The sequence below is a fragment of the Urocitellus parryii genome, chromosome 5, assembly GCF_045843805.1.
Source record: "Urocitellus parryii isolate mUroPar1 chromosome 5, mUroPar1.hap1, whole genome shotgun sequence".
Classification (NCBI taxonomy): Eukaryota; Metazoa; Chordata; class Mammalia; order Rodentia; family Sciuridae; genus Urocitellus; species Urocitellus parryii.
In genome coordinates this window covers 110835084-110859556 of record NC_135535.1, presented here as the reverse complement: position 1 = coordinate 110859556, position 24473 = coordinate 110835084, and the positions used below count along the sequence as shown (strand labels likewise).

At 39.5% G+C, this 24473-nt stretch overlaps 1 protein-coding gene and 1 non-coding gene across 2 annotated transcripts in view; both read left to right on the top strand.

The window, feature by feature from the left end:
- Positions 1-24473, top strand: part of Tulp3 (TUB like protein 3) — a 61876-nt gene that overhangs the window by 34832 nt on the left and 2571 nt on the right. The window contains exons 2-9 of the mRNA XM_026407274.2: positions 233-284; positions 11446-11605; positions 13081-13257; positions 18915-19048; positions 19943-20140; positions 22401-22513; positions 22821-22935; positions 24082-24180. Coding sequence (XP_026263059.2) covers positions 233-284; positions 11446-11605; positions 13081-13257; positions 18915-19048; positions 19943-20140; positions 22401-22513; positions 22821-22935; positions 24082-24180 — 1048 coding nt within the window. The remainder of the gene's footprint in view (positions 1-232; positions 285-11445; positions 11606-13080; positions 13258-18914; positions 19049-19942; positions 20141-22400; positions 22514-22820; positions 22936-24081; positions 24181-24473) is intronic.
- Trnat-agu (transfer RNA threonine (anticodon AGU)) lies at positions 21810-21883 on the top strand. Its single transcript has one exon. It is a non-coding gene; the product is annotated as a tRNA-Thr (tRNA).

Here is a 24473-nt window from a genome sequence, read left to right as displayed (position 1 = left end):
GAAATAACTCAGCAGTAGAGTGCTCCTACATTCAGTCCCCAGCATCCATCTCTCTCTCTCTCTCTCTCTCTCTCTCTCTCTCTCACTCAGCATCTCTCTCTCTCTCTCTCAGTATATGTCTCTTTCTCTCTCTCTCATACACACACACACACACACACACACGAAGATGAAATTAGCAAGGTTTTAAAAGGATTTTCTCTTCACTAGTTTGTTTTCTTTGGTTTTGAAACAGTGCCTTTGAAGATGAGACCATGAAGCTTCGGCAACTGAAACTGGACAATCAGGTGAGCAGAATCTCCTCTTTTGAAATCGGTGGACAGTGATACTATGCTACTGACGGACTTGACTCTGAGGTGTTGACAAAGTCGTGGAAAGAAGACTGGGAGGGAAAGGGCTCTGACGGTACTCATAAAGCAGTATCTGGGGTAGTTGCTGGACCAAGGCTCTGGCCTGTGGCAAGACTAAACTGCTTTTAGGATGCCATCAGTAGCGCAGGCCTTAGATGTATAATCACGGAAAACTCCTTTTCACCTTTCATAAGAATTAGAAGAGTGATATATTGGTTTATTTTCTATTGTTGAACAAAACAATGGAGGCTGTGTACTTTATGAGAAAACAAATTGATTTAGCTCACAGTTTTGGAGGCTGAAAGTCCAAGAACAGGTAGCCCCATCTGTTTGGCCTCTTGAGGGCCCCCTTGACTGCATTATAACATGGCAGAGAAATAAGAGGGGAAATGACTTTGTGCAGAAGATAGATGGCATGAAGCCAGAGATTCAGGGCCAGGTTTGCTCTCTTTATAACAACTTGCTCTTGGAATGAACTAGGGTCCTGGGAGGTGAACTGCATTAATCCCTCTTCAGAGCAAGATTCCAAATCACCTAACCACTTTCTTCTAGGCCCCGCCTCCTAAGATTTCTTTACCCCACTGGTAGCTAGACTGCCATATCTAAACCAAAGCAAATGTGAGCATTTTTCCTCCCTCACTCCCTTCTTTTCTTCTCTTCTGGGTGTTTAACTCAGAGGTGTTTACCCCTGAACTACATCTCACAGTCCCCCTCCCATTTTTTTTTGAGACAGGGTCTTACCAAATTGCCTTGGTGCACCACCAAGCCAGGCCATTTAACACTGTAGTAGTTTGGTTCTGCTACTTTAAAAACCTTTCTAACAGTGTAATTTCACTTAACTACAAAAGTTTTTCCAAACTTGCTGCTTTGGTCTTCCTTTTCTTCATAATGCTGGTCCCAGGTTTTGGTTTCACTATTTTTTTCCCCTTTGCTAGACAAATCTCTGTGAGAACAAGATTCAAAAAACATGTTTTTTATTTTTTACTATATTGGGGTTTCAATCCAGGGGCTTGTGCATGTTAGGCAAGTGCTCTACCATTTAGCTACATACCTAGCCTTCTTTATTTATTTTGAGATAGAGTCTTGCTCAGTTACACAGGCTTGCCTCAAACTTGTGATCCCTCCAGCCTTCTGAGTAGCTGAGATTTCAGACATGGCTCACCACATCCAGCTCAGATTTCATTTTTATTTTAACTGACACATTAATTGTACATATTTTATGGGGTACAGTGTTACATTTCAGTACCAAGTATGTTTTTTGTATCAGAATTTCTTAGCATAGAGCTGGGCATATAATAATCTTTTATTAAATATTTGAATAAAAGAAGGAATAAATGGACAATTTTGTGTTGTTACATGCTGTGATCATCTTGATTAAGTAGTATATACATCCAAGTACATTGCTTTCATATTTGCCTTTTCATATGAACGTTTCCTAATTCGGGAAAATCTGTAGTTCAAGCCTACCTAGATAGTATCATTAATAATCAAGATGTATGTGAAACCTTTGAAGAATAAATAATATCTCAACAACAACAAAAAAAATCAAGATGTTGGGCTTGGATTGTGGCTCAGCGGTAGAGCACTCATCTAGCATGTATGTACGAGGCCCTGGGTTCAATCCTCAGCACCACATAAAAATAAATAAAATAAAGGTATTGTGTCCAACTACAACTAAAAAAATAGATATTTAAAAAAATAGTAATAATCAAGATGTTTAGATTCCATAGAAATTTTGTCTTCTTTGTGTTGCTGGTGGAATTAATAATGGGACTTTTAGTTTAATAAATTACTTTAATGATATCATAATTTAAAACTGGGAAAAAAACTAGCCAAGCGCAATAGCGCACACCTGTAATCACAGCAGCTTGGGAGGCTGAGACAGGAAAATCACAAGTTCAAAGCCAACTTCAGCAACAGCAAGGCCTAAGCAACTCAGTGAGATCCTGTCTGTAAATAAAATACAAAATAGGTCTGGGGATGTGCTGAGTGCCCCTGAGTTCAGCCCTCAGTACCCCTCTCAAAAAAAATGGGGAAAAAAATAATGTATAATGACAATGGAGAAAATTCTGATACACCCGCACATCACACTTACATGGTAGTCCTTCGGTATCTATAAGGGATTGGTTTCGGGACTCCTTAGGATACCAAAAACCATAGATAATCAAATGCCTTATGTAAAATGGAGAAGTATTTGCACATAACCAATGAATATCATCCCCTATATTAAATCATCTCTAGATTACTTATATATGGTACCCAATATAATGTAAATGCTGTGTAAATAGTTGTTTAGGAATAGTGACCAAAAAAATCTGTCCAAGCTCAGTACAGATGCAATTATATATATTATATATATATATATATATATATATTTTTTTTTTCCAATTTAAGGTCATTTGAATCCACAAACATGAAACTTGTGGATAACAAGGGCCCACCACACACACACACACCCACCCACCCACAAAGAGTATCCCCCAAATATCAGAATAATTGTATGGAGCCACTCCCCCACCCTTTTTCTTTATCCCATTGCATAGAAAACTATTTAGAGAGAAGGGATGACAAAATTCAGATCTTGGGCTGGGGGTAGCTCAGTGGTAGAACATGTCCTGAATGTGTAAGGCCCTGGGTTTCATCCCCAGCACCACATACATTAAAAAAATATATTAGATCTTTTTATTTCTATTTAATTTTGTTCTTAGGTATCCTAATGTTACAAGTTTAGTGGCACATACTTGACTAATAGTAAATGAAATATATGATCTACCTGTCATGTAATGTTATAAGACTAATTTTTAAATTCTATATATTATATATTTTTATGAATTTTTATTTTTATTTTATTATATATATATATATATATATTTTTTTTTTTTTTTTTTTTTTTTTTTAGTTTTTCGGCGGACACAATATCTTTGTATGTGGTGCTGAGGATCGAACCTGGGCTGCACACATGCCAGGTGAGCGCACTACTGCTTGAGCCACATCCCCAGCCCCTGAATTTTTAAACATTTTTTTAAATTTTATTTATGTGGTGCAGAGAATCGAACCCAGTGCCTTACACATGCTAGGCAAGCATACCATCATAATTTTGTAAAAGATGACCTAATATTTCATAATTTTTACTCTTTTCAGCAAGGGTGCTATTTGTGGTATATAGCATAAAAGTTGGGATTTTCGTAAGCTTTTTTATAGCACAAAAGTTTTCCAAATTATGTTTTCTTCCTTTGTTTGTTTGGTACTAGGAATTGAACTTAGGGATGTTCAACCACTGAGCCACATCCCCAGCCCTATTTTGTATTTTATTTAGAAACAGGGTCTCACTGAGTTGCTTAGCGCCTTGCCATTGCTGAGGCTGGCCTTCTATCTCAGTCTCCTAAGCTGCTGGGATTACAGGTGTGCGCCACTGTGCCTGGCTAAATTATGTTTTGATATAGATAATAAAAGCATTTATAATAATACAAAAAAGGCATTTGATGAAAAGTCTCTCTCCCACTGAGCCAAATCCCCAGCCTTTTAAAGATATTTTATTAAACATTTTCTCGCAGAGTTGCTTAGGTTCTCGATAAGTTGCTGAGGCCTTCATGAACTCATGATCCTGTTGCCTCAGCCTCTCGAGCCACTGGGGATTACAGGAGTGTGCCACCACGCCTGACGGGGTAAACAATTTTATAGGAATTTTTTCAAATTAAAAAACAAAATAGGGGGTTGGGGCTCAGTGGTAGAGGGCTTGCCTAGCATGCATGAGGCACTGGGTTTGATCTTCAGCACCACATAAAAATAAACATAAAATAAAGACATTCTGTCCATCAACAACTACAAAAAAAATTAACAGCCCCCCCCAAAAAAAACCCCTCTGGACTTTGTGTTAAATAGCAGTGTATGAGAATACCATTAGAACCCTGGAATTCTATCATGTGCCTGAGAAGGAATTTATTCAGCAGGAGTAAGACACTTCCCCATGGGGTCTGAATATTCAAATGGTGAATAATCAGAAAAGCAGCCTCATCTCATGAAAAAAGCATCGAGCCAGGTACCATGGCACATGCCTGTAGTCCCTGTGGCTTGGGAGACTGAAGCAGAAGGATAGTGAGTACAAAACCAGCCTCAGCAACTTAGCCAGACCCTAAACAACTCAGCAAGACCTGTCTCTAAATAAAATGTGTGCAGAGCCACTCTGAATGATTTGCGCCTTCCATCCTGAAGTGAGAGGCTTTGACGGGTCGTTACAATTCATAGTAGCCTGAACATTGTCCTGGTCCAGGAAGTTGAGGGCGTATCTTCAGATGTACCCTGTCACCCATGGGGTTGAGCTACACTCACCTATTCCTTTGTAATCCTACCCCTTTGCCCTGTTTGGGATAGAATGTTCCATGGAAACACCCTTTGTGTGTCCCCTTCTCCTACTCTGCCGTTGGGTAGGGCCTTCCTAGATGTCAGTCAACCTGCTGACTGTAGACATCATGAAGCTAGACTCAACCCCCTGAAACCTGACCCCTTGCCTCATTTGAATGGCTTCTCCTCAATAAAAGAGACCCCTAAGGTCAGAGGAGCCATCACAGGACCCAAAGAAAAAGGTATCTCTGTCTCTCTGTGATTATTTCGTGCAGCCCAGTTCACCTGGAGTGATCCTGTGAGGAATGCAACAAAATAGGTCTAGGGATGTGGTTCAGTGCCTGAGTGCCCCTGGGTTCAATCTCTGGTAGCCCCTCCCCACCACAAAAAAAAAAACAAAAGCATCGGGCTACAATCAGAAGGCTTTCTCTCACTAATTTGCTGTGTGATTTTTTTTCTTTTGGCAGGGGTTGTGCTGGGATTGGATATGGGTGCTTTAACACTTAGCCATATCCCTAGCCCTTTTTATTTTTAAGAGATAGGATCTCACTAAGTTGTTTAGAGACTCACAGAGTTGCTGAGGCTGGCCTAGAACTTGTGATCCTCCTGCCTCCGCCTCTCAAGTAGCTGGAATTTAGGTATTTTCCACTGTACCCAGCTTATGTGTGACTGAGTACCTCAATTGTTTCACCTGTAGAGTGAGGCTGAACTGTATGATAGAATGTTAGAAAGGATCTTAGAATATTGAGTATAGAGCTTCGATGGAGGAATGTGGAGGAAGGGTAGTTTGCTGCTCAGACTCCACAGGATGGCATTGTCTTGGTGGGCGCCTAATAGTCCAAAGCAGGCCAGCCTGCCCCAGGGAGGCAGTGCACAGCCACCAGTGACAGTGGTACACTCTGACAGTGATCATCAATCGAGGCATGAAAGGCTGGGGAAACCCTGCCCCAGCTGTTCATTAGATTAGACTTTTAGAAATTCCACTGCGGGCATGTCCCCTTTGTTTGAGAGTCACTGGTCATGAGCTTTGTAGGATAAGAAATAGTTTGCTAAGAATAACCAAAATTCATCAGTTTTATGAGGAATGGTTCATACCAGCCAATCTCAACAATCTAAATCGAGGAATTAATCTCGTGTACCAGAATCAGCTGGTCATCACATTCCCAGTAGATTGCAATTAGAAAGCAGCCTGGTATTTTTGAAATCAGACCAAGTAGAGCTTGTAAAATGATCTTTATGGTGAATATCATTAAGGTGTATCGGTGTAATTAAATCACTTCTGCTAAAGGAATGCACTGGCAAAGGAATTCGATACATGATACCTGAACAGGATTCTGCCTTGGGCAGTACTAGAGACACAGATAAAAATAAACCATTTTTACTAGTTTCATTAGAATACTTTCACTGTCCAGGTTACAGTATTATTTCATATATACACTTTGTTTCATATCTATCATGTTTAACTGTTATTATAATATCTTAGAATTTAATGTTTAAAAAAACCAGGTGTGGTGGTGCACATCTATAATCCGAGCAATTCTGGAAGGTGAGGCAGGTAGATTACAAGTTCAAAGCCAGCCTCAGTAATGGTGAGGCACTAAGCAATGCAGTGAGACCCTGTCTCTAAATAAAATACAAAATAAGGCTGGGGATGTGGCTCAGGGATTGAGTGTCCCTAAATTCAATCTCTACTATCCCCCCTCACCCCCCAAAAAGAAAAGAAATATGATTTGTGGACATTTTGTTCCTATTCTTCGAGTTGTCTTTTTATTTTCTTGACAGTATCATTTTCAGCATCAAAGTATTATCTGTATTTTTTTTTTTTTGGTTACTTATACTTTTGTTGGCATATCTAGGAAACTGTTAGCTAAACCAAGCTTCCAAAGACTTGTCCCTTTGTTTTCTTCTAAGTGTTTTGTAGCTTTAGTTCTTATGCTTTGTGTTCACTTTGAGTTAATTTTTTTCCCTTTTTGGTGCTAGGAATCAAACCTAAGGTTTTGTGCATGTTAGACAAGCTCTCTACCGCTGAGCTACATCCCCAGCCCTGAGTTAGTTTTTATGTATGGGGTGAGATAGGGTTCAATTTCATTCTTTTGTATGTAGATATCCAGTTGTCTCGGCACTTCCTATTAAAATACTTTCTCATTGAGTTTATTTTTCTTTCATTTTTGCTAGTTTCACTAGAGTACTTTTATTTTCAGGGCATGTGGACACCTTAGTTGATGATATAATGTAAAGACTTTCTGACTTGCTATGGTGTACTCAAGCACAGATGCATGTGAGGTCGGGAACACCATATCACCTGGTGGGAAATGGATTGAAGTACTACCTAGTCCCTTTGGGTAGGGTTGCCCATCTGTCTTTATTTATCTTTTTTAAAAAGGAGATCATAAGTGAACTAAATTGATATTTGAAGAAGTCTAATTAAAAACTTTTAGCCTTGCCATTCTGTGATATCACTTTGTGTGGGGGGGGAGGTTAGTTCAATTTTGGCCAAACAAATGGACCTCAGACAACCATTCTGATCCTCCTGGTTGTCCTCTGTGGCTCAGTCAGTTCCAAGAGTGACATTATGTAACTTCAGTGATTATCTCTAGGGTGATTTCACCTCTTGAAAAATTGAGAATCAACTCAAGCTGTTGTTAGTTTGAGGCTTGCCTGAGCTTCGTTATTTTATTGGATAAGGTCCTATGATGGAAATCCTCTCCCCCATCCCATCTAATCTCCTTTATTTCCTCCTTGTTTATTTTGACATTACCATTTAAAACTTTGCTCCCAGAGAAGAGTAAGGCATACTGCTAGATTCTAGGGAAGATGGATTCTTTGAGTTATTGTTCAATTCCCAAAGAAATTGGGAAACTTAAAGGTGTTTTAGTTTTTGTGACCCTTAAAGTCTTGATAGGAACAATTTTAATCGCATTTAGGACATCAGACACTGAACTTTGGCTCTCATCTTGTCTCTCTGGGCCTTCCTGTCTTGATAAGCAGTCTTATTTTTGTAGTCTCAGTTAAAACACTAGTAGCTTTACACAGAGGTAAAACAAATGCAATGTGAGTTGGCATGGTTACGTTCAAATTCAGCATTCCCCACCCAGACAATGTGAGAGTGATCAGAATTCTAAATCAGGTGGCCGTTTTCACCAAAGTGGCACTGTGCCTACTTGTAGATATTGTATGATTTTATTCTTACAAACCTGGACAACAGCTGGACATATTTAGTGTTGGAATGTAATAGCTGTGGCCCTGAAGTCATTGAGTCCACAGTTGTTTCTTCCCCTTATTGATCTAAATGAATGATGGGTGTTGAGGTTGAAGGAGAAAGGTTATACCAGGTAGGATCTCTGGGGTCAGTAGTCTAGTTTCCCTTTACAGATCTGAGAGCTTTTGTCAGCAAGCCTGGATGTAACCAAGTCCTTTGGCACACAGTCACACTAGTTACATTCACAATGGTTAAGTTATAAAACCAGAATAGTAGTTCATTGACAGTGGGAACACTACTGTTTCAGTATGTATTCATCTCTGCTGTTCCCGATGCTCTCCTCCTGAGAGTATGATACCCAAGGATGGTGGAATGTATTGGACATCATTATACAAAGTACACGTATGAAGACTTGAATTGGGTGTCAACATACTTTATATACAAACAGAGATACAAAAAATTGTGGTATATATGTGTAATAAGAATTATAATGCAAAAAATCAACAACAACAAAATACATATATAAAGGCATAAATTGGTGTGAACATATTTTATATACAGAGATATGAAAAATTGTGCCCTACTGCTGTCGTATATTTTAAAAAATATAAAATAGTGAATATATTTAATGTTTTAATATTTTAAAAAACTAATATAATCTGAAAAAAAAATTCAATTTTGTGAATGAAAAAAAAAAAGGAGTAGCCCTGCTATTTCTATATGGAGGAAAAAACACCTGCTGTCCTATTGTTAGTCTCACCTTTTGGACTGAGTCTTCTTCCAAGAGACCCCTTCCTCCCTCCCTTCCTTCCTTCCTCTCTCCCTTCCTTCCTTCCTTCCTTCCTTCCTTCCTTCCTTCCTTCCTTCCTTCCAGCACCTTTCTCAAGCAATGTCCAAAATTAAAAAAAAAAAAAAAGGTGAACAGATGGCTTTTTGCCTAAGAAGCAGTAGTAAAGAGGTTATAATGCTTTTGCTTTTTAATCATGGTTTTGGTTTTTTCAGTTGGCTTGGCATTTTTCCTATTCTGAGACATATCAGAACCACAATAATTTCAGTTTAATATAAGCTCTTATTTGCCAATGCATACAAATAGTATATGTGGTTGTGGTACTTTCCATCTTATAGAATTTTTCCTGAATTGTCTCTTATGCTATTTTTTTTTTTGTTTCTTATTACCATTTTCTTTTTAAAAATATTTTTTTTTTTTAGTTGTAGATGGACACAATATCTTTATTTTGCTTATTTTTATGTGGTGCTAAGGATCAAACCCAGTGCTCTACCTCTGAGCCACAATCCCAGCCTCATCTTATCACCATACTCTTTATCTTGCTTTTATTGTTGTTATGTTTCATTTTTGTTTCTTTGTTTTTGAACCAGGGTGTGTCTGTGTTGGCTTCAAGCTCCTACTCTTCCCCCCTTCCTTTTGGTGCTGGGAATCAAATCCAGACATGGTGGACTGGGGCTGTAGCTCAGTGGTAGAGCACTTGCCCAGCGTGTATGAAGTATTGGGTTTGATCCTCAGCAGCACATATAAACAAATTAAATAAAGGTATTGTGTCCATCTACAACTAAAAAAAAAAAAAAAAAAACAGACCTGGTATAAACCTAAGACCTCATGCATGCTAGGCCAGTAGGTGCTCTACCACTGATCTGCATCCCCAGACCTTTGTCCTGCTTTTGTCACAGAATTGTTTGCTTTCCATTTGGAATATCCCATATCGCACTGCTATGTTTTTTTCTTCTCACCTCTGACCCAATTTTTTTTTTTTTATTGCTGTTGTTTGGTGGTGCCTGGGATTGATATCAGGACATTGCTTATGCTAGGCAGACCCTTTACCATTGAGCTATATTTCTAGCCATCCAAGTTTGTTTGATTTTTAATTTTGTAATATGAACAAAAAGCCAAATAAATGTATTGCTATGTGACTGATTAAAACAGGAAAATAATTTGGGATTCAGAAGGTATTAATTTTTTTATTTCAAATTTAAAAACAAGAAATTTGGAAAATACAAAAAACTAGAAAAAAAAGAAATAATCATTTGTACCCTTATAATAGAGGACTGAATAAGATTCCCTTGGGGCTGGGGATGTGGCTCAAGCGGTAGCGCTCTCGCCTGGCATGCGTGCGGCCCGGGTTCGATCCTCAGCACCACATACCAACAAAGATGTTGTGTCCGCCGAGAACTAAAAAATAAATATTAAAAATTCTCTCTCTCTCTCTCTCTCTCTCTCTCTCTCTCACTCTCTCTTTAAAAAAAAAAAAAAAAAAGATTCCCTTACCCCTGCTGCCATGTGAGGACACAGTGAGAACACAGCCATCTGTGAATCAGAAAGCAAGCCCTGACTAGACACTGGTGCTTTGATCTTAGATTTCCCAGCCTTCAGAACTGAGAAATAAATTTCTGTTGTTGATATGCAAAAGAAAAGGGAAAGAAAGAAAAGAAAAAAAGAAAGTATCATTCAGGGCTGGGGTTGTGGCTCAGTGGTAGAATACTTGCCTAGCATGCATGAGGCACTGGGTTCGATCCTCAGCACCACATAAAAATAAAATAAAGATATTGTGTCCACCTAAAACTAAGAAATAAATTAAAAAAAAAAGAATCGTTCATATCCTGGTACCCAAATATATCACTGTTACTGCTAGGTGCAGTGGTGCACCCCAGTTATTCAGGAAGCTGAGGCAGGCAGGTCACAAATTCAAGGACAGCCTGGGTGAGACACTATGTCTCTTGGCTGTAAATATCATTTTTCCCCCAGAGAGCACTGCTGGAAAAGAAGCAGAGAATAAATAAAAAGATTTGGGGGGACTGTGGCTGTGGCTCAGTGATAGAGCGCTCATCTAGCATGCGGGAGGCTCTGGGTTTGATCCTCAGCACCACATAAAAATGAAATAAAGGTATTATGTGTCCACCTACAACTAAAAAATAAATATATATTTAAAAATAAAAAGATCTGGGATGTGGCTCAATGGTAGTGCACCCTTGAGTATTCAGTGCTGAGTACCACCACCCCCTAAAAAAGAAGGAAAAAAAGAAAAAAATCTTTGCTATGTCCTCCATCTTTTCCCTGTGTGTATGTGTTTGTTTTGAATTTGTGATTATGCTTTGATAATAATACAATAATGACCATATATTTCCACAGATTTGAATCATATCCTCAGTGGGGCTAGAAATGCATTGTATGATTTAAAATAGATTTTCATAGGTGTTCAATAAATGATAAAAATGGTGCCTCATTTCTCATGTGGGAAAAATTAGTAGTATTATTTTTGTTTTGGTACCAGGGATTGAACCCAGGAGCACTTAACCAACTGATTCACATCTAAGACAGGGTCTCACTAAGTTGCTTAGAGCCTCACTAAGTTGTTGAGGGTGGCTTTGAACTCTCAATCCTCCTGCCTCAGCCTCTGAAACGGCTGGGATCACAGGCACGCGTCACCGTGCCTGGCCAGGAAAAAAAAAAATATTTACAATGGTTTTTATAAAGATCATTAAAAGCAGACTGCAAATATTTGAAGTGGCTAGGTCTCCTGGCTGTAAATATCATTTTTCCCCCAGAGAGCACTGCTGGAAAAGAAGCAGAGAAAGAAGCGCCTGGAGCCACTCATGGTGCAGCCAAACCCAGAGGCCCGTCTACGTCGGTTAAAGCCAAGATGTGGTGAGGAGCACACGCCTCTGGTGGAGCCACAGACTCCGCACAGTGATGTCATCCTACATGGTGTGTATTTGGGCAGCCTCGTTTCCTGCTGAGGTACAGTTTTCACAGACCTAGGAGAAGGCAGGAGGAGTCTCAGATGGAGCACAAGGACAATGTTAGCATCGTCACTAGGTACCTTGAATCTTTATAATCACATTCTGGGTCTTTGAATAGAATTTTAAAAATGGTCCCTTTGTGGAAGATATCTTCAAGTTTACATCCATCCTAGAACTATTGTTTTTAGATAGCAAATGAATTAACTGAGGTGCTTACAGTTTGGGGTTTTTAATTTTTTTTTTTTAATTGTGGCTTTAGGGGCTGGGGTTGTGGCTCAGTGGTAGAGCACTTGCCTAGCATGTGTGAGGCACTGGGTTTGATTCTTAGCATCACATATAAATAAATAAAATAAAGGTCCATCAACAACTTAAAAAAAAAAAATGGGCATTAGGAATGGAACCCAGGGCCTCAGGCATGCTAGGCAAGTGCTCTACCACTGACTTACATCCCCAGCCCAAAAGAGCATACAGTTGTGGTTGTCACATCATGTCAGAGGTTAACTGTAAAGCCACAGGTATGTAGCTAAAAGGTAGCCAAAGGATCATCTTAGGTAATGAGGGAGGAGGAAGACTAGGACTAAGACCTTCTCAGTTACGCCCCTTGAGCAGCGCTTGACAAGATATATACTCTGGAGGACCTGTCTTGCTCACATCCAGCATGGGCAGGGAAAAGGGTTCCCCTCCGGAGGGATGAGCTGGCCGAGAAGTAAAAGCTAAGAAAAGTAGTACTACGAAATAACTGCAGGACACAGAAATATAGGTTCAGAATGGGGGCAGCCATGGGCCAAGCTGACCAGACAGGTGCCCCTTCTGACAAAGAAGGGAGCCCACGCCCTCTTTATTTATATCAGAACACATCAAAGAGATTCAGTAGAAAGTTCTTCACAGGGTAGAGGTGGGGCAGGTAGGCTGCTCAGTTCCTAACAGGTCATGCCCATCTCCCATACTGTGCTGGACCTTTAAGGGCAGAGCTGAGAGAGTGCTCACCTGTAATTGGGCAATCTTAATAGCAGGAGTGCCACTGTAAGTTCCCAAATTCCAGATCTAACTCCTCACTGGCTTCAGTGCTGTAAAGGTCCTCACGCATCTCCCATAGACCTACTTTATTTTCTTGGTCTCTCTTTCTCCTTTTTCTGTTCACAGAGTCAGGGACAGACCCCAGGGCCTTGTTCATGCTAGGCAAATATTCTACCACTAGAGATATACCTCCAGCCTCTTGGTATCAATCTTAAGTTTCTAAAATACAACATCAAGTACATGTTACTTCTGTAACAGAGCGTGTTCTGTTTGAACCCCAGGCTTGGGCTAATGTCCTTGCCAATATTAGGCAAGGAAGAGAAATGGTGGGGTAGTTCTTAGTTCTGATCACAAATACTAGAACTACCCAGCTAAATACTGGATAATACTTTGCTCTTTTTTCTCTTTTCTTTGGGACTCTAGGCATTGATGGTCCAGCTGCCTTCCTGAAGCCAGATGCTCACGATTTGGAAACCAAACTTCATGTTCTCTCAGTAGGTTCTTCTGCTACAGAAGAAGATATTGAAGGTAGTGTTGATGGGGAAAGCACTCTGGATACTGCTTCCAAGCCAGACCTTGAGGAGATTCTCCAAAAACATGGTGAGGTTTGGAAATGATTATAAGGCAATTTACCTTCTGTAAGGCACTTGACATTTGTAATCTTTCCTTTACATTCTTTCATTGTTGATTAACAATCAAGATGATTTAAAATTGCTTGTAATGTGGCTTAGGGCTTTATAGAGATGGTAGTGGAAGCAACTTTGATATCTGAGTAGTGGTCATTGTCAAAAATAGTAACATTTATGCTATTGTCTAAGAAAATAAAATAATTAAATCAAATATAGAATGAATATTAGCTACTAGATATGACTTGTGTGTGTGTGCGTGTGTGTGTGTGTGTGGCTGAGGATCAAACCCAAACCCAGGATGGTCTGCATGCTAGGCAAGCATACTACCACTGAGTTATTTCCCCAGTTCTTATTCTTCTGTATTTTTGAAACGGTGTCTCCCTGAGTTGCCCCACTGGTCTCTAACTTGCAACTTTCTTGCCTCAGCTTCCCAAGTAGCTGCGATTATAGGTGTATGCCACCACACCCAGCTCTTTCTCACTATTTGGATAAATACTGGATAACACTTTGCTCTTTTTTCTCTTTTCTTTGGGACTCTAGGCTTTTTCACTTCTTTTGACAAAAGTTGCTTTCAACACCTTTACCCTGCCTCCATTTCTTAGTTCATGATAATCTAGAACCTACTTTGTACCAGTTGGAGTTCTCATTATTATAAGTATAGAGGTCCCTATAGTCTTCTTTGTTCCTTAGAAGAATAATTTTATATAGGCTGAGATTTAGTTCAGTGGTAGTGCTTATCTAACATGAGCAATGACCTGGGTTCTTTCCCCAACCCTGCACAAAAAGAAGAAAAGCACCATGATGTGGTGATTAAGCTGGGCAAAGACAGATCTACATCTGCCTGTGCCCTGCTGTCAGCTGGGATGCCACCGATGGTTTGAATGTCTCTGTAAGTCAGGCACTTAACATAAGCAGTCTTATTTGATGGTTCTTGGGCTGGGGGGTGTAGCTGAGTGGTTTTTGGTATATTCAGAGTTCTACAACCATTATCACAATTTATTTTAGAATATTTTAATTACACCAAAAAGAAACCTTGTACCCATTAGCAGTTGCTTCTTATTTCCCTCTTGCCTCTGCAATCCTATGCAACTACCAACTATGGATTTGCCTTTTCTGGACACTTTCTGTAAATGGAATCATACAGTATGTGGTCCAACATTTTTTTTTTTTCACTTAGCATAATGTTTTCAAGGTTTATCTATGTAGTAGCACATATCACTACTTCATTCCTTTTTATTTTGAATAACATTCCATTATATAGATAGACTACATTCTGTGTATCTGTTTATCACTCGGTGGCCATTTGGGGTTTTGTCCTACTTTTTTTTTTTTTTTTAAAGAGAGAGAGAGAATTTTTTTTTTAATATTTATTTTTTAGTTTTCGGCAGACACAACATCTTTGTTTGTATGTGGTGCTGAGGATCGAACCCGGGCCGCAAGCATGCCAGGCGAGTGCGCTACCGCTTGAGCCATATCCTTAGCTCCTGTCCTACTTTTGTCTATTATGATTTTTTTTTTTTTTTTTTGGTACAGGGGATTGAACCCTGGAGTGCTTTACCACTGAGCTACATCCCTAGCCCTTTTTATTTTTTTTTTATTTTGAGACAGTGTCTCATTAAGTTGCTTAGTTTCTGAGGTTCACTAAGTTGGTTGAGGTTGTTGTGCTCAAACTTGCTATTCTCCTGCCTCAGCCCCTGGATTTGCTGGGATTACAAGCAAGCGCCAGCATACCAGGTTCTATTATGAATAATGTTGCTATGAGTATTAATGTAGAGTAGCCTCTGTTATCTGTGGGAACATATTTTAAGATGCCCTATGGATGCCTGAAGCCATATATATGCTGTGTTTTTCCTATACCTACATACCTATGATAAAAAGTAAAGTATAAATTAGGCACGGTAAGAGATTAACAGCTACTACTAATAAAATAGAACCATTGTAACAATGTAGTGTAATAAAAGTGATGTGTTGAGGCTGGGATTGTGGCTCACCGGTAGAGCCCTCGCCTAGCACGGGTGGGACCCGGGTTCTATCCTCAGCACCACATAAAAATAAAGGCGTTGTGTTATGTCCATCCATACCTTAAAAAAAAAAAAAAAAGTTATGTGAACGTGATCTCTCTCTCAAAACATGGAATTTTCCCTTTAATGGTTTTGGGCTATGGTTGCCTGTGTGTAACTGAAATCACAGATAACAGGGGACTATTGGGTAAGTTTTTGTGTGGACATATGTTTCCACTTGAGATTGAGTTTTAACTAGCCTTTGTCTTATCCTTGGGTGTCCTTGAGTAAAGCTAATACATTTATGTACTATGTAAGGATAGATTATAATTTTCTTTCATCTAAGATGGTTGAATGTGGGTAGGAAGTGGTTTGGAGAAAAAAGCCACACTGTTGTTAAATCTGCTTATAAACCCATGATTTATTATTTAAATCATGATTTATTATATAAATCTTATTATATAAGAGTCACTTCAGTCTATGGACACAAGAAAAAAGGAAATTTAGTTTAGGTCCTATTTTTGATGCTTTCTCTTAAGGAAATAATTTTCCCTGAGCCGCTTCCTCCCAACTGTAAGTCTGAGCACTATGCTTTTATCATACATGTTACACTTTATGTCACACTTCCATTTACATTTGTATTCCTCTCTAGACTGTATGTCCTATAAACAAACAAAAAACAAAACAAAAATAATACTGCCAGGATCTCCTACTCAAACTCAAGTAAATGTGAGGAAAACAATGAAAAAAAGTGTTTTCATCTCACAGTTTTAAGTTTTTATAAGCCTCGTCGGGATGTTCCTCAGTAGTAAAGTGCTTGCTTAGCATGTGCAAAGGCCCTGGGTTTCATCTCCAGCACTGGGGGAAAAAGAAAAGAAAAAAAGATTATGAAAGATTCTGCATGAATTTTAGGTAGTATTTTAAATATCTTAACTGGAGTTAGTTGACTAGACATAAGCAAAATACAGAAAAATAAAAAAGTAACTGATCTAGAAAACAGGCGATCATTGATTTTGTGTGGGGGAGGGGTATGAAAAATACGTCAATACATCATAAAACAAAATTTACCATTTTATAGTATACGGTTGAGTGGCATGAAGTACATTTACAGTGTTGTACAACTGTCACCAGAACATCTCCAGAACTTTTTGTCATCTAAGAACTTCTTCCTCCATACTTATTCAAAATAATTCCCCATTTCTCCCTGCTCCCACTTCCTGGCAACCACTATTATCCCTTCTGTCTCTACAGATTTTCCTGTTCTATGTACTTCACATAAATGAAATCATACAAGATTGTCTTTTAGTATCTAGCTTATTTCATTTAGCATAATGTCTGGGTTTGCCTGTGTTGTCATTTATCAGAATGTCATTCTTTTAAAAGACCAGATAATAGTTGCATTGTATGCATCTACCATAATTTGTTCATTTATTCATCAGTTGATGGATATTGGATGGTTGCCATCTGCTGAATATTTTGAATATTGCTGCTGTGAACATTTTTGTACAAATACCTGTTCAGGTTCTGCTTTCAATTCTTTTGTGTGTATACCTGGAAATGGAATTGCTGGGTTACATGGTAATTCTGTGTTGTCTTTTTTTAGGAATTGCTCTATCATTTTTCTGCAGGTGCTACATAATTTTACCTTGCTACTAGCAATGCACAAGGTCTCCAGATTTTACAAATCCTGGCCAATACTTATCACCCCCCCCCCTTTTTTTTCTTTTTAATAATAGCCTTCTACTGATGTGAAGTGGTATCTTATGCTTTTGATTTGATTTCCCTATTACTACTGATGTTGAACATGTTTTGTGTGCTTATTTTCTTGTATACATCTTCTTTGGAGAAATGTCTAAGTCCTTTGCCCATTTTCTTTCAATTTTTCACATTTTTATTGGTGCATTATAGCTATATACAATGATAGAATTTGTTGTTACATATTCATATATACACACAATAAAACAATATAATTTGGCCAATTTGGCTCCCCAGCACTGCCTGCCTTCCTTACCTACATCCCATCCCTTTTCTCTAATCTACTGATTTCCCCTTGATTTTCATGAGATACCACCTACCTTTCTTTTCCTTTTTCTTCTCTGTCTTCCACATATGAAAGAAAACATATAATCCTTGGTCAGAGTTTGACTTATTCCACTAATATAATGTTCTCAAGTTCTATCCATTTTCCTACAAATTTTTTTAGATAAACCATTTTTCCCCTTTTTTATTTGTTCTAATTAGTTCTACATTACAGCAGTATGCATTTCAACTTGTTGTCCACAAATGAAGCACAACTTCTCATTTCTTTGGCTGTACATGATGCAGAGTCGCACCATTCATGCAGCCACACGTGTACATAGGGTAATAACATCCATCTCATTCCACCACCCTTCCCACTCCCACATCCCCTCCCCTCCCTTCACTTCTCTCTGACCAGTTCCTCCATTCTTCCCTAGGCCCTCCCATTATGGATCAGCATCCGCATATAAGAGAAAACATTTGGCCTTTGGTTTTGGGGGATTGGCTTATTTCACTTAGCATGATATTCTCCAACTCCATCCATTTACTTGCAAATGTCCTAGTTTTATTCTTCTTTAAGACTGAGTAATATTCCATTGCGTATGTATACCACAGTTTCTTTATCTATTCATCTATCGAAGGGCATCTGGGTTAATTCCATAGTTAACTATTATGAATTGAGCTGCTATAAACATTGATGTGTCTGCATCACTGTAGTATACTGATTTTAAGTCTCTGGGTATAAACTGAGGAGTGGGACAGCAGGGTCAAATGGTGGTTCCACCCCAAGTTTTCTAAGGAATCTCCATACTGCTTTCCAAAATGACACAATTTTTTCGTCTTTATGGCTGAATAAAACTCCCTTGTGTTTATATACCACATTTTAAAAAATCCATTCATCTGCTGATAACCTTTGTCCATTTTTTACTTGACTTGATTTTTTTGTTATTGTTGTATGGGTTCTTTATTTGTTAGACATTAACCCCTTTATCAGATGGGTGATTTGTAAATAAGTTTTTCCATTAGATATGTTTTATTTTATAAATTTTAAAAAAAAATATTTATTTATTTGGTACTGGGGAGTTAACTGATGGGTGTTTTACCACTGAGCCACATCCCCAGCTCTTTTTATTTTTTGTTTTGAGAAAGGGTCTCAATAAGTTGTTTTGGGCCTCACTCTGCGTTGTTGAGGCTGGCCTCAAATTTGTGATCCTCCTGCCTCAGCCTCTCCAGTCATTGGGATTATAGGCCTGCACCATCATGCCCGGCAGACTCGATGTTTTAAACAGCTAAATTGGGGTGGCAATAGTGGAAAGGGGAAAAAAATAAGGAGGGGTATGAGAATATGAATTGTCAGATTTGGGGTAAAACATCTTGTATTTTGGGTCAGAATAGTTAGGATTTCTTTCCTTTTTTCTTTTTGTCTTTGATGGTGCTAGGAATGGAAGCCAAGCCTTGCACAGGCTGGGCACGTGCTCCTACATGCAGCAGCACTGAGCTGAATCCCTAGCTGGGTTAGGAATATTTTAAGCAAGAAAATTCAAACTTATCTTTGTTTAAAAGATTTTCTTTTTTAAGCCATTGTTGTCAATATTTACTTTTCTGCCAGGTATCTCAAGCAGTTTGAACTTTGATGAGGAGGATACTGATGGTGAGGAAGAAGAAGGGAAAAAACGAAGTTCACAGTCACCATATTCAGAAAGAGAGAGACCCAGTTCTGCATCCAGCCAGAAATCGACCACAGTATGTAGTTCTGAAACTTCTTCCTTTGGAGCTAATTTGGCTATTTCCCAAATAATCAAATGTATTAAATATGATTACTGATTGAGGATTCCTTCAAAAGTTGTAAACTCAAATTTAGACTTGGAAATTATGACTTCAGTTGTTCTGTCTTAGGTTAGCCACTGTAAGGTCATGTCCTGTTTTTTATTAAGTGTCTTCATTACTCTGAATATCCACGCCTTGTTTGGTTATTCAGTGTCTTGTGTTTTGTTGGAAGACTAGAGACAAGGGAGAAATCAGTACTTTTTGCAGAGAGTCTGAGGTTTTCTTACCCAGCCTACTGCTCATGTGACTGTTACCCGCTGTTGACCGGTTCTTGCTTCCCCGATGTTGAAGAATAACACCAAAGAAGCACGCCGAGGCAAGGCCAGAGTAGAGATTAGAAATTTATTAAAGGACAGAAGAAAAGACTTCTCCCGGAGGAAGAAGGGGACCCAAGAGGTGGAATCCGCGGAAGTGCAGTTGTCTCCCCTTTTTATAGTTCTTTCAGTAATGGAATGTAGGTGGGAAGGGTTTGGGACAAAGGAGTAATCTGGTCATTTCCGAGTCAAGTTTGCTGTTCATTAACATTTCTTTGGGATGAGCTATCTCCAAAACTGTTGGGGGCTGTATCCTGGGCTTCATTAACATTTCTTTGGGATGGGCTGTCTTCAAATCTGTTGGGGGATGTTCATTAACATTTCTTCCAGGTGGACTTTGGCCTAGGGCCTTTATTAACATTCCATGAGTTGCCCTGTTTTCCCTGAGTCATTCCCAGCATGGCCTCCATTTTAGATTTCACTCGATATTAGACCCGATTTACTTAACTACACTGACTACCTAACTTTAAATCTGGCTTCATGACCATCCTTTCAGGATCCAGGAGCTTCCAGTGCTGTGTCCCAGCAGGTTGACAACCAGCTGGGAGAAGTGGAGAATTTGGAGGATTTTGCCTATAGTCCCGCCCCTCGAGGTGTCACAATGAAGTGTCGGATAACCAGGGATAAAAAAGGAATGGATCGGGGTCTCTTTCCCACTTACTTTATGCACCTGGAAAAAGATGAGAATCGGAAGGTATGAGGATTGATTCCTAAGACAACTTTTTCCCCTCTTTTTCTGTGGTGCTGGGGATGGACCCCAGGGTTTGTTAGGCAAGCGCTACCACTGAGCCCCTGAGAAGACTCTTGAGAAGACTTGCAGGAATAGATTGTTGGTGAGCCTCACAACAGAGAGATAAAGCTGATAGTTATCTAGTTGGTTGAAGTGGATTGTGTGTTAATCCCCAGAGGTGTTTTCATTGTCTTCAAAGAACTATAGTCAAATAGCCAGGATCTATCCTTCCCCACCCCTGCCTGGCCCTAGGGAAAAGACTTATCAGTATGTAGGATAAATAGAGGAGATTTTTTTTTTTTTCATGCTGGGAATGGAACCTAGGGTTTTGCACATGCCAAGCAAGTACTCTACCACAGAGCTACGCAGCCCTAGAGAAAGGTTTTTGTTTTTTGTTTGTTTTTTTTTTTTAGTTTTAGGTAGACACAATATCTTTATTTTATTTTTTATGTAGTGATGCTGAGAATCGAACCCAGTGCCTCACGCATGCTAGGCAAGCGAGCTACCATTTGAGCCACACCCCCAGCCCCTAGAGAAAGTTTTAATGTAATTCTTTTCCCCCCTCTCCTATTATTTATTTTTGGTTAGTTTTTCTTTTTATCTTGGTAGATCAGGACATGGAAAGGAGAACAAGTTTTAGGGAATAGGAGGAATTGGAAATATGAAAAGAGATGCAAGAGTCTTGTTTCTTAGCCTAGACATTCTAATTTATGTTTGAGGCAAATTGTGTGGGTGGCAGATACTGAGGATTGAACCTAGGGGCTCTTTACCACTGTTACCACTAAGCTACATCACCAGTTCTTTTTTTTTCTTTTTTCTTTTTCTTTTTTTTTTTTTTTTTTTTTTTTTTTTTTGAGGCTAGCCTGGGAATTACAATCCTCCTGCCTCAGCCTTCCAAGTTGCTAGGATTATGGGCATGTGCACCGTGCCCAGCAAGTTTGAAGCAGTTTAATACTTGCTAATATGCAGAGCATTTGGGACTAATTCTAGATATAAGTGGATGATTTTAAGTGCTTAGAAATGAGATGATGATGGTAGATATTATTCATATAAACACTACTTATTGAGGGTTAACAACATACCAGCATGTTAACACCTACAATCACTAAAGCCACAGGGACTTAAAACAACAACAAAATACAAAAAGAAGTTTTCAAAAACAGCTACAGGAAGGTGTTCAGGATCCTGTCTCTCCTACAGATGAAAAGACTTTTTCATGGCATTAGATGATGATTCTTTTAGAAGTTACTGGAAGTTTTAAGAATAAAGGTGTAAAGACTTATATGGAGAGTCAAGTTAGTGAGTTCATTAAAAATGTACAGGAGGAAGGCTGGGGCTGTAGCTCAGTAGCAGAGTGCTTGCCTAGCAAGTGTGAGGCACTAGGTTTAATCCTCAGCACCACATAAAAATAAACAATAATATAAAGGCATTCTGTCCATCTACAACTATAAAAAGTAAATAAAAATGTACAGGAAGGAAATTGTGATAGTTTTGGTTAGATTTGTTTTGGTGCTGGTTACTCAACCCGGGGTTCCATGCGTGCTAGGCAAGCCCTCTGCTCTATGCCATACTCCCAGACTTCCTGATGTTGAATTCTGAGAAGCATAAAGGATTTAGAAAACGGGAAAAGAGTGCTGGGGTGTAGCTCAGTGGTAGAGCACTTGCCTAGTGTGCATGAGGCCCTGGGTTCAACCCCCAGCACCAATTTAAAGGTAACATGTAGCTAGGCATGGTGGCACATGCCTGTAATCCCAGCAGCTCAGGAGACTGAGGTACGAAGATCATAAGATCAAAGCCAGCCTCAGCAAAAGCAAGGTGCTAAGCAACTCAGTGAGACACTGTCTCAAAATAAAATTACAAAAAGGGCTGGGGATGTGGGTCAGTGGTCGAGTGCTCCTGAGTTCAATCCCTGGTAACCCCCTCCCCACCACAAAATAATGGTAGCATATGACCAAAGTTTGTTTTTTTCTCCTTAAAGTCTAAATAAAGGGAAAGCAGTTTCCCATTAAGAAAAAAAGAAAGGGAAAGAAAGGGATGAAGAAAGGGAGGGAGGGAGGGAGGGAGAAAGTCAAGAAAGGAAAAGTGGAAAGGGAAAGGGAAATGACCCAAAGATTGAGTGCTTGGCACATGGTAGACACTTGTAAAACATTTGCTGAAGTAATAGGCGGAAACTTGGGGGTTCACTTGATTTCATTTTTTGATTGACACTTTTTTTTTTCCCCAGATATTTCTTCTTGCAGGTAGAAAGCGGAAGAAGAGCAAAACATCCAACTACCTGATTTCCACTGATGCAACAGATTTATCTCGTGAAGGGGAAAGTTACATTGGCAAACTCAGGTGACAGCAGCCTTATATCACTATCCTATTATTTCGATATCTGTATTCCTATGGTTTCAGAACAGTCCATAAGCTTTTTAGTTTTTACAATCAGCATGTATAGATGTGGAATCAAAAACGAAAACAACAACGTTAAAAGAAAATCTTAAGTCCCTTCCTTGTCTAATGAAAGATCTTTGAAAAAGTGATGATGACCCTTTGAGCATTTGGAGAGCAGGCAGCTAGGCCTCCCTTCTACTGCTTAACCTTTTCTCTCCTAGTTAGGAAAATACACAGATCCCATTGTGCCTTTTTCTCCTGACACCAGATCCAACCTCATGGGGACCAAGTTCACAGTGTATGACCATGGAGTCAGCCCAGTCAGGGCCCAGGGTCTGGTTGAAAAGGCGCACACGCGGCAGGAGCTGGCCGCCATCTGCTACGTACGTGACCCTCCCAGCATACCCTTTCTCCTTCACCCCGCGCACCCTGCTGGTGCCACCGCCAGCCGCCCTCCAGGCTCGTTTCCACTTCTCTGATCCCTCTTTCTGCTGCTGGTATTGTTTTCTTCACATATTCATGTTTTGATTGGGTTTAATTGTGAAATTATTTATGTAGGAATTATTTTTCACTTTTGTGCTGTTTCTTGCCTCATTTACTCTTCTCTTTTCCTAATGCCACTTAATTCAGACCTTCCTGACCTTTTCTCCATTGACCAGAAGTTAGAATACAGTAAAACCATCTCTTTGCTTTTAATCCTTCCTTCTTTTCTTCCCTTCTTCCTCCCTCTCTTCCTTCCTTCTTTCCATTTCTCAAGTTGATTTCCTTTTTTTTTGGTATTTTATTGAGAGACGGTCTCACAGAGTTGCTCAGTGCCTCACCATTGCTGAAGTTGGCCTCCTGCCTCAGCCTCCTGAGCCATTGGGATTACAGACATGCACCACCGTGCCTGGCTCTTTTTTTCTTGATAGAGACTTGCCAAGTTGCCCAGGCTATCCTTGAACTCCTGGGTTTAAGGACTGACTCAGCCTCCCAAGTGTCTGGGATTAATTATAGGCACATGCCACTGACCAAGCTTCCTAATTTTCATTCTCTTTTTAATTACACAAAGTAATAAAATTGTTTTTGGTGTTCTTGACATTGTTACCATTTGCCAGTGTGTTGGTACTGGGGATTGAACTCAGGGGCACTTATCCACTGAGCTCCATCCACAGCCCTTTGCATTTTTAAATGTTGAGACAGGGTTTCACTAAGTTGCCAAGTCTGGCCTTTGACTTGTGATCTATCTGCCTCAGTTTTCCATGTGTCTGGGGTTACTGGAGTGCACCTCTGTACCTAGCCATCGTCCGTATTTTTTTTTTTTAATTTTTCTTAGTTGTGTATGGACAGCAGGCCTCTGTTTTATTTCTTCATTTCCATATGGTGCTGAGGCACCCACTGCCTCACGCATACCAGGCGAGCACTCCTCTGCTGAGCCACAGCCTGGCCCATTGGCAGCATGTGTGTGCCTAAGGAAGCCTCATGTTAGGACAGACATGGTCTCTTTTTCTTTTCTGCTTCAAATTGTGCTTTATTTTCCCATCTTCCAGGAAACAAATGTGCTTGGATTTAAAGGCCCTAGGAAAATGTCTGTGATTATTCCAGGGATGAATATGAATCATGAGCGAATCCCGTTTCGGCCACGAAATGTAAGTAAGGACAGGCTTGATTGACAAAGGGCTCAAAAAGACAATGACATAACACAGAAGAGATCAGCACAGAGAAAGTATTGATTCGTTCAGATCCTGAACTGGAATATGCTCACACTCTTCTTTAGGAGAGCCGTTGCCCAAATTCTCAGGATAATTGCAGTTCCAGAGATGCTAGTGAAGTCATTGACTTGAAATCATTTCTTCTGCAAAGAGAAATGCTGGATCATATGTAATAAATAACCACAACAACAACCTGGCTTAGTGTTGAATTTAACTCTTTTCTTTTAATT